At 34.8% G+C, this 19,370-nt stretch overlaps 1 protein-coding gene across 5 annotated transcripts in view; it reads right to left on the reverse strand.

The window, feature by feature from the left end:
• Positions 1 to 19,370, reverse strand: part of TBC1D32 (TBC1 domain family member 32) — a 208,218-nt gene that overhangs the window by 171,340 nt on the left and 17,508 nt on the right. For 4 of the 5 annotated variants that reach the window (XM_025864955.2, XM_025864946.2, XM_025864937.2 and 1 more), the window contains exons 4-9: positions 14,951 to 15,128; positions 4,245 to 4,313; positions 2,253 to 2,378; positions 625 to 703; positions 417 to 520; positions 265 to 326 (exon numbers count right to left, since the gene is read on the reverse strand). In XM_025864955.2, the coding sequence (XP_025720740.1) occupies positions 265 to 326; positions 417 to 520; positions 625 to 703; positions 2,253 to 2,378; positions 4,245 to 4,313; positions 14,951 to 15,128 (618 nt within the window). The remainder of the gene's footprint in view (positions 1 to 264; positions 327 to 416; positions 521 to 624; positions 704 to 2,252; positions 2,379 to 4,244; positions 4,314 to 14,950; positions 15,129 to 19,370) is intronic. The other variant, XM_025864962.2, reaches the window with a different exon arrangement.

Below are 19,370 nucleotides of genomic sequence, written 5' to 3' on the forward strand. Positions count from 1 at the left end.
TCCAAACTAGCAAAGACAAATTATAAAAGAATTGGAGGCTACAACAACTTCATTTTGCTTTGTTGTGATAAATAAATGATATAAAATGATATTTGCATGGAGCCATTCATGTAGGAAAGCACAAAACATGAAAAGCTAAACAAACTTATGAATCCCTTCCCAAAAACGTAACTCAATTAAGACTGTCTCTATTCTTTCTCCGTGTAATGTACACGGGACAGTAACACCCCTATATTTTATATTAGCATAAATTAGAGGACTTACTTTTCTGGGTGACGAATCCAGAAAGATGGAGCCTCTTTCTGATATTCATTTAGAAGACGAACCTGAAAAGCAGTGCATAACAGTTCTCAAAAATCAGAATTCTTAAATATAGAACTATTTTAATTTTAAAAAAGCATATAGGAAGTGAATACCTTTTTAAGTAAGCAGATCACATTAGGATTACTTATATCTATACCAGCTGAAAGAGTAGGAATATGATTTTCTCTAGAAAGAAAGTATAACTTCAAATATTTAGCTGAAAAGAAAAATTTAAAAATATGATATCATTCATTTACAGTGTTTTCTGAAAAGTTATTTCCTATCCATTTTCTTAAGCACAAAAAAATTTAATAAACATACCTAAGCTTGTATAAATCTCCTTGGTCATATGTAATGGTGAAAGAGTAAATGTCTGTGCATAGAATTTTAAAATCCGGTCCTGCGGAAATGAAAAGATTTGCATCAGAGATTCTTACAAAAATAGAGATGAAAAAACTATTTTTCACATAGTAAAAAACTTAGAAAATAAACAAAATAATCCATTCAGAAACTTAAGTAGGAATGTACTTATAAATAAGAGCACGATCTTATATTGGTCAGTAAAAAGTAAAATTGACCAAAACTACATGGGAGGGGAGAGAGTGAGGTTTGATAGACAGAGTAAGGTACAATGTGAAGGTATCAAGGGAAAAGTAGGAGTACTAAATGGTTAACACAAACAAACAAAAAATATTCCACTCTTTTCCAAATCCAACATTTGTTGTTTTTTTAAATTGTTCACATGGGTAGTTTCAGTAATTTGACATTTAGGACTCTAATATTTTGCCCATTCCCAAGAAAAGTATTATTTAACACATTTTCCAAATTTGCATTATTAAAACCTAAAGTAGAAACTATCACAAGGTAAATGAATTAAATGTTAATAGATGTAGCTAGAAAAGTATTTGGCACTAGTTAAGTACTTACAAATGATAGCTATCATTTTAATTTTACCAACTTTAATATTGTGATGAAATTAATCCTAATTGTGAAATTCAATATCCCATTAAAGAAAAACATAAGATCTCCTCAAGTGTTCTACTCTGGGGCAGGGGTAAATAACTTGCCTATATCAAATGTAGCATAATTAGAAAAAATGGTTACCCAAATGACTAAAAATTTCTAATAACCTAAAGGAATTCTTACTGAATACAGGATATTAAATACTTTAGAAAGTTTATTTTTATAGTTACAGCAATTGGTAAGTATCTGTCACACTCTTCAAACACTATAGGCTTCACTCAGTTACATGCAAGAGTCTTTTAGAATAGGAAATGAAGAAACAGAATCCAACTCAAGAATTTGGATCAAGCATAAATTCAAAATGAAAAGAATGCCATGGCTTGTTTTCTAGTCCAAAATGATTGGTTCTATTACCATTTCCCCTCTGTAACAACTTCTTCCAATTTTATTAAACATTGACAATATTCTTGCTGAATAATCTATAATGGCCAAACATAGCCACTTATATTGACCCATTAGGATATTTACTGTTTATAAAGTTGTTATATAACTTTTTAAATAATAAAAGGAAACCTGACAACTATTCTTTGTTAAGAAAAAAAATACAGAGAAATTTACAACTGTATTTCCTTTTAGAAAGCCTAGAAATGTTAAAAGTGACCCTGAAATATCTTTTTCTCTTTTGAAGTTCCTGGATCATTGAGTTTTACAGAAGTCTGCATCATCATCTGGTGTCAGGTTGAACTGAATCCAGATATTAGGTAACTGAATACATTTTCCCCCCTTATAAAAACAACAAACCACTTGTTTCCAAACCACTTCTGTTTATCAGTATAATTGTATCTTCATTGATGGAAGAATGTGATTTTCAACAGATAAATGTATTGAGTTTTTTTTCCTTAAAAATTGTTCACTGTCTGACTCCTCTACTAGAATGTAAGTTCTATGAAGCAAAGACTTCTGTCTTGCTCAGTGTGTTTCCTTACACTAAACACAGGATCGGGATCTGAAAGAGACACTGTCAGTTTTTCACAGAGAGTCGTCCAATTTTCACAGTTCAAAACATCAGATGGCGGAGCTGAACATAATGTTTGCAAGGCTTCATATCTCACCTATAATTTAAAAGATTTTTTATTAATACCCAGCCACTAGAATACCAAGACTTCAAATATTAAACATTGAAAAGCAGTCTAGATGATTGTTTCAAAGAGCGAATTGATGAAAATCAGAGGTCCTTTTATAAAACAATTTTTGAGAACTCATTTTTTTAAACTAAGTGTTAAACAGAAAAAAATAAGTTGTTGTTTTACATAAAGCAAAAATAAAAACCTAACTGTTGGAGATTCTAGGTCACATGTCTAAGTGAAAGAGGAAGAAGAATGGTGGCCAAATCTGAATCACGAGGGCAAGGTTTTCCAATGGATTTGTCTCACACATTTTCCCTACTTAAGTAGGAACCTATAGGTGGTCCTACAGTTTGAGGGCCTTAATTTTAAAAATAGCATAATATGCCCCTAGTGAAGCATTCCCATTCCAGAATATAGTTCTCACAAAATAATTTGGACTAGTTTTTGTTGCTACACCATATTTTCTGACCTTCTAACCACTGCGGTAGGAAGAGTCAACAGTGTGATGAAAAATTGAAGTCTGTATTTTCATGGAAAGCTTACTTCTTAATCATTCTTTGCAAAATCAAATCAGAATTCACGCAAAACAGTATGATCCAAAGGACAGCAGTGAAAAATAGCTCTACTCCAATCATGAATGGAGCAAGGCTTCTCCCCAACCACTCTCCAACTAGTGAGTAATAACACACTGATTCCAACCCATTTCTCAAAATCTGGTTGTTTCCCCAGATGAAATAACTGAAACCTAGTGGTCTAAAAAGGGCAAGAGGTGGGGGGGGGGGGCAGGAGAAGCTAAGACCTTAGAAAACCAGACCCTCTAAATCAAGTTTTAGGTGAAAAAGAATACACATGCACTTAAAAGTGTCTATATATATTCTTATGAAAGAAGAACTCCTAAACACAACTATATTTGTGATAGGGACTGGAGAACTTTGGAGAGATTTTAGAAACATTAAATATTTTCTCCTTTTCAGTTAATTTTTAGGACAAAATCCCATTAAGAATTTATTACTTGCAGAAGCACAACAAAAGTTTCCGAACAAGTACAGATTTCCAACTAATCCACTTAAACTGAAAATAAGATTGTTAACATATAGGGTGCCTGGATGGCTCAGTCAGTTAAGTGTCCACCTTCGAGCCCCAAGTTGGACTCCCTGCTCAGTGGAGAGCCTGCTTCTCCCTCTCCCTGTGTCCCTCCCCCGACCTATGCTCACACGCCTCTATCTCAAATTTTATTTATTTAAAAAATAAAATAAAATAAAATGAAAACTTGAAAAACATTTCAAAAACTGAAACCAATTGGCAAGATATGCACAAAAGTCTTAGGTACTTAAAATCCTATTTTCTATTTCAGACTGATTTAATGAAATAAGACTTGATAAACAGTAATTTATACAATCTTAAAATATAAACAGGCACAATTCAATAGAACTCCTTCTTTAAAATCCTTTTTCTAATAAATGAACATATGTGTCAAAGTTGCTCACATTTTCCAGAAGTAGAAAGAACATTAAATGAAGATCGTTTTTCTTCAAGGAAATCACTAAAATATCACATACAAAGCAACAGTGAAAGAACAGTCTGGGAGACAACTGCTTATAACTTTATCCCTTCAAAACTGAAACTAGACATAAAAATTTCCTCCCACAAACCATGACAATTCTCTGACAGCCTCCCTTATTCTGTAACCTTTCATTTCAAAACTGGAAAGTCTAGCAGGGACATCAGTCTAGGAGCACCATGATAATAAAGGCCTATCTTCAAGAGAAACAGTCCAGCTGCTACTGATTATAATCTAATATATTATAAATATATACCTGATTGAACTTGACAACTATTCTTTAAACTTACCTCTTTAGGTTGCCCCGGATCCAACTGGTCTAAAATCAATTGTAATTTTCCTTGACAAAATTTGTAACTCTGTAACACAATTGACAGAACATTCATTTAGTAGACTTTTAAGAAGTACTGCTATAAATTATTTTTTAATATAATTCCAAGCACAAAATGCATTCTGAGCAAGAAAAGAGAGTGATCTATTCTGATTTGACAGAAAACTTGGAATTTGTTTCCCAAGGCATTTAAATGGGAACTGAAGTCTCAGGAGAACAGTGTACTTCATGTATATGAAAATTATTATTGGCTGAGCAACTGCAATATGTAGTACATTGCAGGATTCAAAAGATGTAAAGCCAAGATGTTTTGTGAGATGAATGTGAGATGAATGAAACAGAAAGCTAAAACAGGAAGGCACTAATGGTACCCTAGGCATAGCTATGATGCTGCTTGAACATTTTTGTCCCTTAATCTTTCCTGTACTTTTCCTTAGCCCTCCATGCCTCCTCTTTGGTGAAAAATTCCTGAGATACAAGCCTCTATCTAGAGAAAAGTTTATAGTAGATCATAAGTTATTTTGGAAAAGGAAAGGGTCTTTTTCTTGCTGAAAGCAGTTTAAATATGACTAATACCTAAAATAACCATCTAAAAATAAAACTGCCATTAAAATAATAGCTGTCATTTATTACCTTTTATGTAACAAGCCCTATATGATCTCAATTCACAATGACTGAAACATGAGAAATATGAAAACTAAGGTTAAATAACTTCTCCAAGTCACCCAGCTATCAGAACTCAGATTCCCATCCACATTTTTACTATGTACACTCTTCCCTTAGGTGTTCTCATCCAGTTCTTTAGGTACATCATGATGACTCAAATATCCATCAGTCACTTCTTCTCCAAAGTTATATATAATTATCCTTTCAACATTTCCATTTGGATGTCTAATAGGCATCTCAAACTTAACATGTCCAAGACAGAATTCTTGATGTTATTCCAAACCTGCTCCTCCCCAAACTTCTCCAGCCTCCTAAATGACATTACCCACCCATCCAGATTTTTTACTTAGATCAAAAATAGGAGTCAATCTTGGATCTTCATTTTCTCTTATTTCCTATACCCAATATCATTAAGTCCCATAAGATAACCCCTAAGTTCCACATATCTTAACTCCAACTACCCCATACTTCCCTGCTAAAACCTTAAATCAAGGCACCATCAACTCTAGCCTAGACTCCTTCAATTCATACTTAGTCTCCTTGCTTCTATTCTTTTTTATATTAAAAAAAATGTTTTATTTTATTTATTTATTATTTTTTATTGACATATAATGTATTATTTGTTTCAGGGGTACAGGTCTGTGATTCATCAGTCTTACACAATTCACAGCACTCACCACAGTGTATACCCTCCCCAATGTCTATCACGCAGCCACCCCATCCCTCCCAACCCCCTCCACTCCAGCAACCCTCGGTCCTTGCTTCTATTCTTAAATCTCATCCTCCTCCACCCTACCATCCACTCATTCTCCAGCAACAGTCAGATGGAGCTTCTCAAAGTTACAAATCACATCTCTTCAACTCCCTTATTTCAATCCCACAAAGGAGACTTCCTACATTACTCAGAATATAGGAGATTTACTTACATGATCTAGGCCCCTGCTTCTCTAACACACTCTCCTACAATTCTTCCCTCTGCCAACCAGACTTTAGTCACACTGGCCTTTTTTCCCCATCCCTGGAAGACGCCATGCTCACTCTAGCCTAAGAACCTTTGCCACCTCCATCCTCCCGCCTGGCAATGCTCTTCCTCCAGAGTTTTGTATGGCTGCCCTATTATTGCTTAGAATTTGGTCTTTTTTCACTATAGTATCCCCAATACCTGAATTAGTGCCTCATACAGAGTAGTCACTCAATACACATTAGTTTAATATATAAATGATTGCAAAGTGAGTCTTCCTACAGTATTACATTGTCCTTAGCAACACAGGGTACATACAACCATTCTATAAAAAACCCAAAACAGTCTGATATTCTATTTCTTAAAGAGCCTTAAGTTTTACTTTTACTCCTTTCTAAAAGTATATAGTTGAACTGCTAAAGACTCTGTACATGCTACTTTTCAAAATTAAAAGCAATATATACTAAATAGACCTTCAATTTTGAATTTTTATATTATAGTTAAAATATTAAAATCTATGAATACTAACAATAAATATAAGTATATGAATGCAGCAGTCTTGCCAAATGAAAAAAAACATAAATATAGAATATCTTAAATAGTATATGTAAGCATATGTATGAACTTATATGCATTTGTGATACATATATAATGCATATATGTACATTTAGAAGTATATACATATACATGCATATAAATGTACTCAAATACATGTAAAGTATATATGTATATACTTACTCATTCTGTTCTACTGCTAAACAAGCTTTTTTTTTTTTACCCCCTTTAGTCTGGCCCTTTTGCCTCTCTTGTAAACTTGATTTCTTCTCATCCTTCCACTCCCATCATGACTTTTACCAGATCATTATCAAGGTCTAAAATGTCTTGCCATCTAACTTACTAAGAAAATAAGTATGATGTCAAGGACATGAATCTTAATTGATAGATGAAGTTTCAAATCCTGGCCCAATCTTCAACTAGTTATGTGACCCTGGAGTCTTGAACCCCATCCTCAGTTTTCACATCTACCTCCCAGTGTCACTGGGAAGAATTAAATGGGAAAACTGCAAAGTCTTTTGCTTTATTGTTATAAAATTCTAAAGTTTGAAGTAATCTGTTTCTCAGGAAATTTTCTATGAGAAAATATAAAATAACTGACTCTACCTACCAACCACCTATTCAAGATCAAGCAATCTAAAGATATAATTCATTCATTTCCATAGATTCCCATTCTAATCCAGCCTCTTTCCCAGTATAGAGGCATGTTCTAAAACAGCCCTGATAAATGGGGAGCCAAACATTGTTCAAACATTCTCAGCTACAGCCAGTTCATACTTGGTGAATCAACCAATATTATGTCAAAGCAGTAGTCAAAAAGTGTAACACATAAATCTTAACAAAATTCATTTATTTAAATGCTCCCCTTGACAAAGGCTGTTTTCTAATCTTATGTGCAATACTCTAGGCAAGCAACCCTTACTCTCTGAAAATGGTTTTGCCTTTTATTTCACAAAAATGATCAAGGCTAATCAACATGATGATCCTTCCACTTACCTCCTCTTCCCCCCCAATATTACTCTGTGGTGAACTATTAACCAAATACAAAGATCTTTTCTTAGTCCTCAGCATTGACTTCTCTTTAGCCTTCATTACAGCTAGTTAACCATCACCTCCACCTTGAAATTCATACCTCCTTAAGTTCCTACCCAGTGCACTGTGGTTTGGTACCTTCTTTTCTTACCTACCCATTAGTCTCTCCTGGCCCTCTGAAAATGTGTTTCCTAAGGTCTCACCTAATTAGGTGGGCCCAACCTTTCTACCAAGTGAATCCTGTATCTTCAACCACTTGCTACACCACTGGAATACCTTACTGGTATTTGCCATTTAAAATCTTGAAAAAAAAAAAAGAACTCCCTATATTCTTCTCCACACCTAACCTTCCTCCCTAATCCCAGGCATGGTTTATGACACCATGGTCTTCCTACCACCTCAGCTTGAAACCACAGCTAGACTTTTGACTCTATTCCCACTCTGCACTACTCCTCCCAAAACACTTCAATAATCAAGTTTAATGATCATACCTCCGTAATAATTCTCACATCAGTCCCTATTTATTTCTACAAAGCCTCCTCAGTTTAGGCCTTCTTACTCCAACTCTCACGATAGCCTTCTAACTTCTCTCCCTATATCTGCTTTCTCACCTGCTCATGCCCTTCTGCACACAATTATCAGGTAAATCTCCCCAACACACTTTTCTGTTCAGAAACCTAAAATGATATCCCTTTACTTACAAAATAATCTAATTTAGCTTTTAAATGCATTCATTTATTCCTCATACATTTATTTGACATCTACCATGTTTCGGATACCTATTACGTAACATACCAGGCACTAGAATCCTATAGCTAGGAACAATAATTAAGATCTAATCCTTGCCCCATAATTTGGCCTTAATCTACCCTTCCAATTTACTTCCACAAACTCTTTGTTCTAACCCTTCACATAAACTACTCAGGTTCCCCAATAGGCCACATTCTTTGTTGATTTAGAGCTTTTGTCCATTCCCTTGTTTGAAATACTTTCCTCCATAGCTCTTTGATAGTCTTAATAAAGACTCTTCTTTAGATTCCCAGGATGCACTATTTCTACCTTACAACTCTGTTATTTATATACATAACCTATTCACAATCTCAAGTAAGCTCCTTGAAGAAATAACGTATACCTGATTAATCTTTTCAGTTTAGCAGTGCCTATCACAAAATATTTCACATAGTATATGCAAATAATATATTGCACATAATATATGTTGGTGAACAGACAACCAAAGAGGTGAAATCCTTCAATTCTACCATATGTGCCTTTTCTCCCAGATTAAAATACATATTAGAAAAGCATAGCTTGGGGGTGTCCAACTCTTGGTTTCAGCTCAGGTCATGATCTCAGGGTCAGGAGACTGAGCCCCACAAAGGGTTCTGTGCTCAGCATGGAGTCTGCTTGAGATTCTCTCTCCCTCTCCCTCTGCCACTCCCACTCATGCTCATGTACATGTGCTCTCTCTAAAACAAATAAACCTTAAAAAAAAAGCATAGCCTCTAATAGTTATCTGACTGAAGAAGCCTCATTAATCTATCTACTTCCCTTTAATTATTTATCATTTAATTACTAATTCTGTTCATTATCCAACCTAATACCTGCCTTAAAGGTTACCTATTTTTTTTAAAGGTCTGTGTGTTATTATGTATCAGTGGATTGACATAAGTTTCCATAGCAACTAACCAGTAACTTCTTTAACTAGAGCAAGTTGATAGTGTGTCCCATGTAATACAGATTGTTAAGATTTTTCAACAGTTCTAGATATCTCTTAGATTGAAAATTCCTGAGGGGAGTATATGCCAACTTGATTTGTAAAGTAACGCAAGACAGATCTGTTGGTGATATCAATATAGGTTGATACTTCCAAAAGGAAGATTTTTTAAACATATTTATGTATGTTAAAGCATAAGCTGGCAAATAATTTCTGAGCACATTCTAAGGAGAAAGAGCAAGAAACAGAACTGAATGACAATCTAAAATGTATCTGGTCCTCTAGAGGATAATATAGATCCTAATTAAAGGTATTGATACGCTGAAATACGATTGGGATATATTTCTGTCAAATGCAGTTTACTAAGGATTGCAAATATAAAGCATTCTGTAATTTTTTGGTAACAGATATCACACTCAATTACTTTATTACAACATATACTAAAGAATATTCACATTATTCAATGACTACACTTAAACAAAATCAAACTACCCTCAAAATTAATTTACCCTAGAAAACTCCAAATATTTGGTTTGTAAACTGTATAAACCATTAAAATACAACCAAAGACAGACAACTATTATTGTTTTTTGAACTATAGGAAATAAGAAATATATAAATACTGAACCTAATGGTACTTCAGGCTTTAATGTCTAAATGCACAAGTTCTTTCCTATTCTTAAAAAAAAGAAAAGAAACGAAACATCACTCAATGATGATGAAGAGGACAAGATCAAACACTTAGTGCTTACTATGTGCCAGGTAGTGTTCAAAATGCTTTATACACATTAAATCATTAAGTCCACAAAAAAACTCTATAAGGTAGGTTCTATTATTATCTCCACTATAACAGATAAGAAAACTGAGGCATTGAGAGAAAACACCAAGGTCCACAATTCATCAATGGCAGAGCCAGACTTTATTTCAGACTGGTTTATTTCTAAGATTCAGAATGAATCAGCTTCCTGTAGAATAGCTTTTTCAAACTTTAGTACATCTAAAACTTTTTAAATTATGCACCGCCCTTTCAAAATGTCTTATATACAGAACAAAGTTACTAATCCAAAATAAAAACAATGTTTTAAAAACATTTCAAATGATAAATTGTTTCTTGGGTGCCTGGTAGCTCAGTCAGTTGGGCGTAGGCTCAGGTCATAATCCCAGGGTCCTGGGATCAAGCCCTGAATTGGGCTCCATGCTCAGCAGGGAGCCTGCTTCTCCCTCTCCCTCTGCCTGCCTGTCTGCCCACTTGTGATCTCTCTCTCTCTCTCTCTCGGTCAAATAAATAAATAAAATCTTTTAAAAAAGTGATAAATTGTTTCTTAATTCCCTATGTTTTAATTATGTTTTAACAAGAACAGTTTTCACTTTAAAATTGCTACCATTGAGAGATAGTAACAAAAATCTACCAATATTTTAAAGTATAAAGAAACTTTAGGTATTCATAAAGAAGAAATTTAGCACTGTTAATCAATCAGTTTTTCTGGTGTCAAACTGTCTCAAGAGAGAACTATTAAGCAAGCAAACAAAAAAGCTCACACCTGCATCTACCTAATTCTTCTCCCCAGCAATCCACCTGTCTCCAGCCTCACAGGAGCAAGCTGCATTATCAACGCTATGATCTTCATTTTCTCTAGTCCCAGCTACCTTTCCCTCTCACTTCTACATTTAAGACTTTAGTCTCCTATCTTTTTCTGCTTGTACAACAAGAATAATCAAAATCTGATGGACTGAGGGTAGCTAGAGATGGAAGAACTTCTGAAGTGTGGTTTGGGCTGTGGCTATCCTACCGTTCTCTGGCTGATATTGCTAAAAAAGAGGAGAATCTTATAATGCGTCAGCCATAGTGTGATATCCTCAAAAGCAGAATTCCTCACCAAAAAGAGCACTGTTTTAAGATTTTAGGGAGGCCAGAAAATGGGTTGAACTCAAAATACTCTAAGGTTTGAGGAGTTAGGATAAAACATATACTTAGGGGTGTTGAAAGCAAATACTCTAAAAGACAGGGGAAAGACCATGCACCCAATAAAGGAAAAAATCTACTCAAGAAAAATCTTACTGGAAGAATTCAAAGCCTAACAAAAGACAGGATTCAGATTGTTCCCAGGAGACAGTTCAAACACAAAATCAAAGGAATAGTATCTTCTTTTCTATGAATTAAGAAACAGGAAAGACCATCCCTGAGCTTTGGGGAGGACAGGTGAACTAGCAAGGACGATGGCACTAGATTAGTCTCCTGTTGCTACTACAACAAATTACCATAAATTTAGTGACTTAAAACAACATAAATTTATTATCTTATAGTTCTGGAGGTCAGAAATCTAAAACCTATCAGCAGGGTTGTGTTCCTTCTGGAGGCTCTGGGGCAGAATCCATTTCCTTACCTTTTCCAGCTTCTAAAGACTGCCTACAGTCTCTTTAGTTAATTGGCCTCCTTCCATGTTCAAGGCCAACAATCCCTACTCTGACCTCTACTTCAGCCTACCTACACAGTACCTACTCTGACTCTGACCCTCCTGAGTCACTCTTATACAGATGCTTGTGATTACATTTGACTCTTCTAGGTGAGGATAGCCTCCCCATCCAAAAAATCCTTAATCACATTAACAAAGGCTCCTGCACCATGTAAGCTAACAGGTTCACAGGTTTTGGGGATTCAGATATGGATATCTTCAAGGAGTCCATTATTCTGCCAACCATAGATACCAAAAGATGGGTTTCAAAGAGAGGCTGTCTTGAAAGCAAAGAAACAGTAAATGCCTTAAATAAGTTAACATTATACAAGAGCAACAGGTTACTGCTATCCTAAACTCACCTCCTCCATATAAAATAGTGTGTACCCTGGCATTCCTTTGGAACATAATGAAATAGTTTGCAATAGGAAAGCTTATGAATTTTAAAAGCTTAAGGTATATTAGAGGTAATCCTCTTCCTTCCCAGCTGTAGAAAACAACCCAGAGAGGCTCAGTTAAAAACCATACAGGACCATAGCTGAGAAATTTCTATTTTAGTATGTCTCTGCATGGCACCCATTCCACTACATCCTTTAAGAGATGAAAGCTAACATGTATAGAGTAGCAGCAACAGTTCTAAGGACTTGCTATACATTAACTCAGTTAATATTCTCAAAAACGATATGAGGTAAGTGGTAGTATCATTCCCATTTTACAAATGAGAAACACCATGGCACAGGGAAGTTAAGACATTTGTCCAAGGTCAGATGGCTAGTAAGTGGGAGAACCGAGATCTGAACCCAAGCAGTCTCCAGGCAGTGTAGTATGGAACAAAGACTTTGGAAGGAGAGGGATCAGGCTTAAATTCACAGTTCACGCCTAACTAGCAATACGAGTTTGGGCAAATTACTTACCTATTCTTATAAGCCTCTCCTTTTTTCTATAGAGTGGCCTAGTAACACCTATACTGAATATAAAGTCAAGTACAATCTATAAGTACCAACGTATGGCAGAAATCTCAATAACATATAGCTAATATTATTATTTCTATCTTTCCAGAATTATTTTGCAATGACTTTTTTCAAGGTTTAATCACAATACCAAATTCTTTCAGTGCTCTGCTCACAATTATAGTAAAAACTAATCTCTCTTCTTTATTCTTTAATATCCTCAAATGTACACCAATAGTGTCCAAGGCCAACCATGTCCAAAGTTTTTCAATAATGGGTCAGAAATCCATATATAATCAGCCTGCAATTGTTAAAATTAACAACAATGAAATAAAGCCTATTCTATTCACAAAATACAAGTTTTCTACCAATATCAAAACAGCAGCATCAGAATTGTTTACTCAAGGTTATTCATACAATTCAGACAGATTTTTCTAAGCCCAGAGCAAATAACTTATCAATGTTGAAAGCATTATTAACAACATCTGTATTTAATGGAATGAATGACATATCTTCAGAGACCCTTTCAACTTCTGAATATAGTAATTCATGCTCTCTTTGGTCATGTAAAAGGGTCTATTTTCACTAAGCAAAGGCATACCCAAACATCTCCTGGAGTTTGGTCACACTGAAAGAGTTTTGGGGGTACTTCTGGCATTCATATGCTTTTTTCTCAAAGTCTGGGGATCCCATGCCTTGGTGGGTGGACACAGTTCACTTTCAACTCAATTAGAGCCTTCTGAAACAAAGTCATATCCATAGGGCAGATACTTGAAAATGCAGATATACCCTGTGGGCATCCCAAAGAAGCCATATAAACTTAAAGTCTGATTCCTTCTCAAGAATAAAACCAAAACAAAATAAAAAACAAGAACATCTTCTGAAAGTATGACCCCATTTCTACCAAAGCTTTGAATTTCTTAAAAAACTTATGATTCTAGGACTGGAAATAATTTAGCATTTCAGATTAACACCTTTTGACTGCTAGCTACTCGATCAACCCTATGTGGTCTGAACACCTGGACTTCTTAGAACAAATAACAATGCTTCATTTTTTTTCCTCTTGTTCAATTTCAATGTAAACAGACGGTTCATCAAATAAGAAAGTATAATTCTGTGAGCATCCAAAGTCCTAAAAGTTGGGTCTTTCTGTGCCTTCATTGATCTGAAGAAGCAGTTCCATAACCTACTGAATAAAACTAAAACTATATAATCTCTATAACCCAGCTTCTTCCAAAGAGTCAATCAGCAAAGAAATATTAAGGGCTACAAGGTGAAGAAAATTCACAGTCTTTGCCATTTCCTCCATCACATCAGAAAATAAACCTGACTTGTAAAATTCAAAACTTAGCACAATCTCTCCTGAGCAGAGCAACTTTTAAGTTCTGCTTTAATGACTTCCAAACACTTTTCCTTCATAAATGCAGTCTCAACTGTGACCAATATGTGTGACTGTTTCACATTTCACCCAAACTCCCCAAATCCCTTTTGGTATATGGCTAGGATCTGTTAGAGCTATGTCCCCAAGTTAGCACTAATTAGGTGAAAATGTTTCATTAGAAATATCAGGTAGCCTTCACACAGAGGTCAGACAGACTCCATTTGGCCTGGAAGTTTCTGTGGGGAAGTTGATAGTACATGCATATAAGGTTCTAGTCTAACTAGTCTCCTTTGTCTTCTATTAGGACTAATCTAACCTGTGGCTTTTCTGCTAGCTCTGCTCTAGCCAAATGACAAGGATTCCAATAACCTGGAAAGAGAAAATGTAAAACCTCAAATCTCTTGATGTCAAAAAGAAGAAGCTTAATGTTTTTTGTTGTTTTTGGTTTTTGGGTTTTTTTTTTTATTTAAATTCAATTAGCGAACATATAGTACATCATTAGTTTCTGACGTAGTGTTAGTTGAGTATAACACCCAGTGCTCATCATGTTTTAAAACAATTCACAGTGATCTTCATCTCAGAAGATAAAGGAAATGTTTTATCTCCATATCTCATTTATAATGTAAACTCTGATTAATAAAAATCAATTAGGAATAAGATGTTTTGTTTAACTAAAGCTTAAGCAGATCTGTTTCAAGTGTTTATTTTTTTTAAATCCAAAATCAATTAGTTTATTTCCATACCTCATTAAGATTTCTCAGATATAATGTAATCATTCACTGAACATATAATTCTAGAAGATGTTATTTCATGTACTCAATCTTTAAGATTAGGTAATTTTATTATCTTTCTTCTGAATCTTAGCAGAAAAAATCTGGCTAACAAAGAATGTATTGAAGTTACTGATTATTAAACACCATTTCAAGACATAAATGCAAAATGAAACAACACACCTGATTGAATGACGAATCACTATCAGAGCAATTATCTGTGCAGTAACTGTTGCTTTTCTCCTTCTGGATTTTTTTCTGCCTCTCTTGACTTCGCATCTCATCTTCTTCAAACTTGTTAATCATAGATTCCACCACTACCATCATGATATTCTTCAGGGAATGCATCATTTCTTTGTATCTTTAAATTCAAAGCAGTCTTAGTAAGAGAAAGACTATTAGCACAAATCAAAACACTCAGCTAAATTAAACTATCTTATTTTATTTTCTGTAAAGTCCCTTTAAGAGCACAGTTCTAAAAAGAAAAAAAAAATGTATCAGTTTTTCTTTTATTTTTTTTTAAGATTTTATTTATTTATTTGAGAGAGAGAGAGAATGAGAGATAGAAAGCACGAGAGGGAAGAGGGTCAGAGGGAGAAGCAGACTCCCCGCTGAGCAGGAAGCCCGATGTGGGACTCGATCCCGGGACTCCAGGATCATGACCTGAGCCGAAGGCAGTCGCTTAACCAACTGAGCCACCCAGGCGCCCTGTATCAGTTTTTCTTAAAGAACAAGTAGCACAACAGAATTCACACGACAGGAATAAAAATTAACAAGAATTCCAAAACATATGTTATTTCACAGGTTTCTTCATCTGATTACACGGACCAAGGTAGTAAAATTAATACAGTCTAAAGCAAGATGTTCCAATGGCATGGATACCTGTACTCCACAACAGTCAACTGCTAATATCATGCTACCAGAACAGTCTATCTTACATACCCCTTTTATTCCCTGTTTATTTCTAACTCTTTCTCTATCCTGCTCCCTTCCTCTATTTTCTTTCCTTCCCTTCTTCCCTATCTATCGTTATAGGCACCTATAGCCACCATTAAGACCTAAATAAGAGTTAAGCTATCAGTAAGTCCTTTGAAACAGAGGCTAAAGAACCCACTGTCAGAGATGTTAAGAAAGGGATTCCTGCTTCTCTCCCTCCCACTCCCCCTGCTTGTGTTCCCTCTCTCGCTGTGTCTCTCCTGTTAAATAAAAATTAAAATTAAAATTAAAAAATCTTTAAGAAAAAAAAAAAAAGGGATTCCTGAAATTGGTAAGAGTTTGAACCAGACAGCTTCTAAATCCCTTTTAGCTCCCGTCTTAGAAAGAGGGGTGGCTGGGTGGCTCAGTTGGTTATGCATCCAACTCTTGATTTCAGCTCAGGTCATGATCTCAGGGTCATGAGATCAAGCTCCACAAGCCCGCTTAAGATTCTCTCTCTCTCTGTCCCTCCCACAATTCACGTATGTGTGCTCTCTCTCTCTCTAAAATAAATAAAATCTAAATAAATAAATAAACAAAAGTCTCAAAAAGAACTTATAAAGTTCTCCACTTATTATGTGCAAACTCTCAAGCATCCATATTAATATTAGATTGAGATGCCAGGGTGCCTGGGTGGCTCAGTCGGTTAAATGTCTGCCTTCAGCTCAGGTCATGATCCCAGAGTCCTGGGATTGAGTTGCGGCACGCACTGGGCTCCCTGCTCCATGCGGAGCCTGCTTCTCCCTCTTCCTCTCTCTCTCTCTTTAAATAAAATCTTTAAAAAAAATAGAATGAGAGCCCAAAAAGCCTAGAAACTGAATTTTAGAGCTAGATGAAATAAATAAATAAAATCTTTAAAAAAAATAGATTGAGAGCCCAAAAAGCCTAGAAACTGAATTTTAGAGCTAGATGAAACTACTAAAAAAATTCAATCTAGCCTTTTATTTTTCCTAAAGAACCTGTAATATGTGACCTGGACCACTGAAATTTCTATATTTAAAACAAAAAGGCATAATGATTTAAATAAACATAGTGAATAAAATATTATTTTGGAATCAGAAATCCTGGATTATAATCCTGACTACTTTACCTACCAGCTTTGTCATCATAAATCAGTTTCATTTTCCTCAATTATAAAATGAGATAAAAAGAATACAATTTAACTGACCTATTTCATATAGCTGTAGCAAGATATAAGAGTATGTATCTGAAAGTTCTTTGTAAAGCATGAAACATATTTATTATCATTTTGTAATAAAAATATATTAGGAAAATAAGCACAGAAACTTCCCTTTCTTTATATTTCTGTTAAATGGGTCATTGTAACTCCATAAATCTGAGGAAGGATAGGTAAGTTACTCTTATATAAACAATAAAACCATGCTGGGGTTTTGGATAGAAATAGGAAGCTGAGATTTTAAAGTTTAAAGGAATTTTAAAATACATCTTAAATTATATGATACACATTATATATTACTAAATATATGTAATTCTATATATAACTTAAAATATATTCTCATATATTTAATATGATTCAGTAACATATAATTTATATAAATTATATAAATATAATATATAACTAGAAGTTATATATATAGATATATAACTAGAAGCTAATTCAATTCATAGTTAATTTATGTATGTATTCTTAAAGCACCAGAAATTGTGAGAAAACACAAAAATATTGAAAGAAGACGAGAATAGTTAGGAATAATGCACGAGGAAAACACATACAGAAGAGAACTGCTATAGAGGTGAGGAAAAAGTCCAGGGAAGATCCAAGTTTAAGGTAAGGGGCTATAAAGAACAAGAAGGAATCCTAGGACACTCATCAGACTAAATGGCAAAGTACGTACAGGATAACTGAAAAAGTCTCCTGCTTTCTCCTCTACACATTCTCAGCAGCAAGAAACAGGGAAGCATAACAATGCCTTGGTAGCAATCAAGAGCTATCCATCAAATGCTACTCTCTCCTTCCACAGTATTTGTATTATAGCTAGACACAGGTCTAAACTACAGTCCCCAGACTCCTTTGCAGTTAGGCATAGCCATGTAAACAACACAAAGTCCTTTCCCCTTATAATTTGCAATATAGTAATTTAATAAATGAATATAAAGGTAAGAATCTCAATGATATATATAGGTTAGGATCAAGGGTCATTAAAATCCACAGAAAACATAAACGTTTTATCTTAGACATGTTTCCTCCAGACCGTTTTGAAAACACCAACATGAATTCTTCTGCAAGAAGTATCAGCAAACTGACCACAGAAAGAGATAAGAACAAAAAATTTTATTTTTATCTTTTTTAAAGATTTTATTTTTAAGTAATCTCTCCATCCAACGAGGGGCTCGAACTCAGAATCCCAAGATCAAGAGTCACATGCTCCATTGACTGCGCCAGCCAGACACCCCAAGAGTAATAATTTTTAAAATTTAAAAAAACAAAAAAGCGAGAGAGCCAGACCCTCAATATCAAGAGTCAAATGAACTAGTCTTCAATAGTAGCCACAGCAGTTTTGAAAAAGCCAAAGTAAAACAAATATAAAATGGATTATAAACACCATTAAGACTCATTCAATACTCCAAGAAGTCAAAATAAGAAAAAGTTCTAAGAGGCAGTGAATAAAAACCACATCAATTAATAATGAAAATCTACATGGTTAGTAGTTGCACTTATATATATGAGGAATAGATGACAGACCCTACAAATGAATTCTTCTATCTGTAAACCTCTATTTAAAAAATATCAAAATGTTTAAGAAAATAATTTCTAATTATTACAGTAAAAATGCTGTTAATAGAGATACTATTGCCTAATCATTAGTCCTAAATAATTTCTCAATTTCACAAACACACACGAAAAAAATAATATTCTGCACAACTTAAAATCTATCATCTACGACTCATAAAGCAGAATACACTCATTAAGACATTGAACATTTTTGTGAGGTAATCATCATTGTTTTAATTTTTACACATGGATGAACTAAAACATAAGAAAATTAAATGGCTTATGCAGATATAAAAAAAATTTCCTAATATTCCCATATACAACTCTGCTCTTAGCATGAAAATGCTTTCATTTTCTGACTAACAAAATATTTTAATACTCCTTTTAGAATAAATTTAATAGTACTACCAGAAATAGATTACCAGAAATTATATTATCCAAAGATGAACATGACTCTAGTATGTGTTTTTTCTTCAATCAAGAAATAAGAAATCTTGGGGCACCTAGGTGGCTCAGTCTGTTAAGCGTCTGCCCTTGGCTCAGGTCATGATCCCAGGATCCTAGGATCAAGTTCCACACTGGGTTCCCCACTGGGTGGGCAACCTGCTTCTCCCTCTGCATGCTGCTCCCCCTGCTTGCGTGCTTGCTCTATCTCTCTCTGACAAATAAATAAATAAAATCTTTAAAAATAAATAAATAAAATAGAAAACACATGGAGGTTGGGGGGGAATGGTAAGCTCCTCCGGAAAGCAAAGGAGCTCCACACCCCACATCTTGACCCACAATGCCTCCACCTAGCTGCTGGTGACTTTTGTCTTTTTCTAGCAGGCTGGTGATTGAGGAGGAGCAAGATGGCGGAGGAATTGGAGACCTAAATTTCGTCTGGTCCCAGGA

This window comes from Callorhinus ursinus, unplaced genomic scaffold (genome assembly GCF_003265705.2).
Source record: "Callorhinus ursinus isolate GAN/ISIS: 27379988/994484 unplaced genomic scaffold, GSC_fseal_2.0 scaffold6, whole genome shotgun sequence".
In the NCBI taxonomy this organism is placed as follows: Eukaryota; Metazoa; Chordata; class Mammalia; order Carnivora; family Otariidae; genus Callorhinus; species Callorhinus ursinus.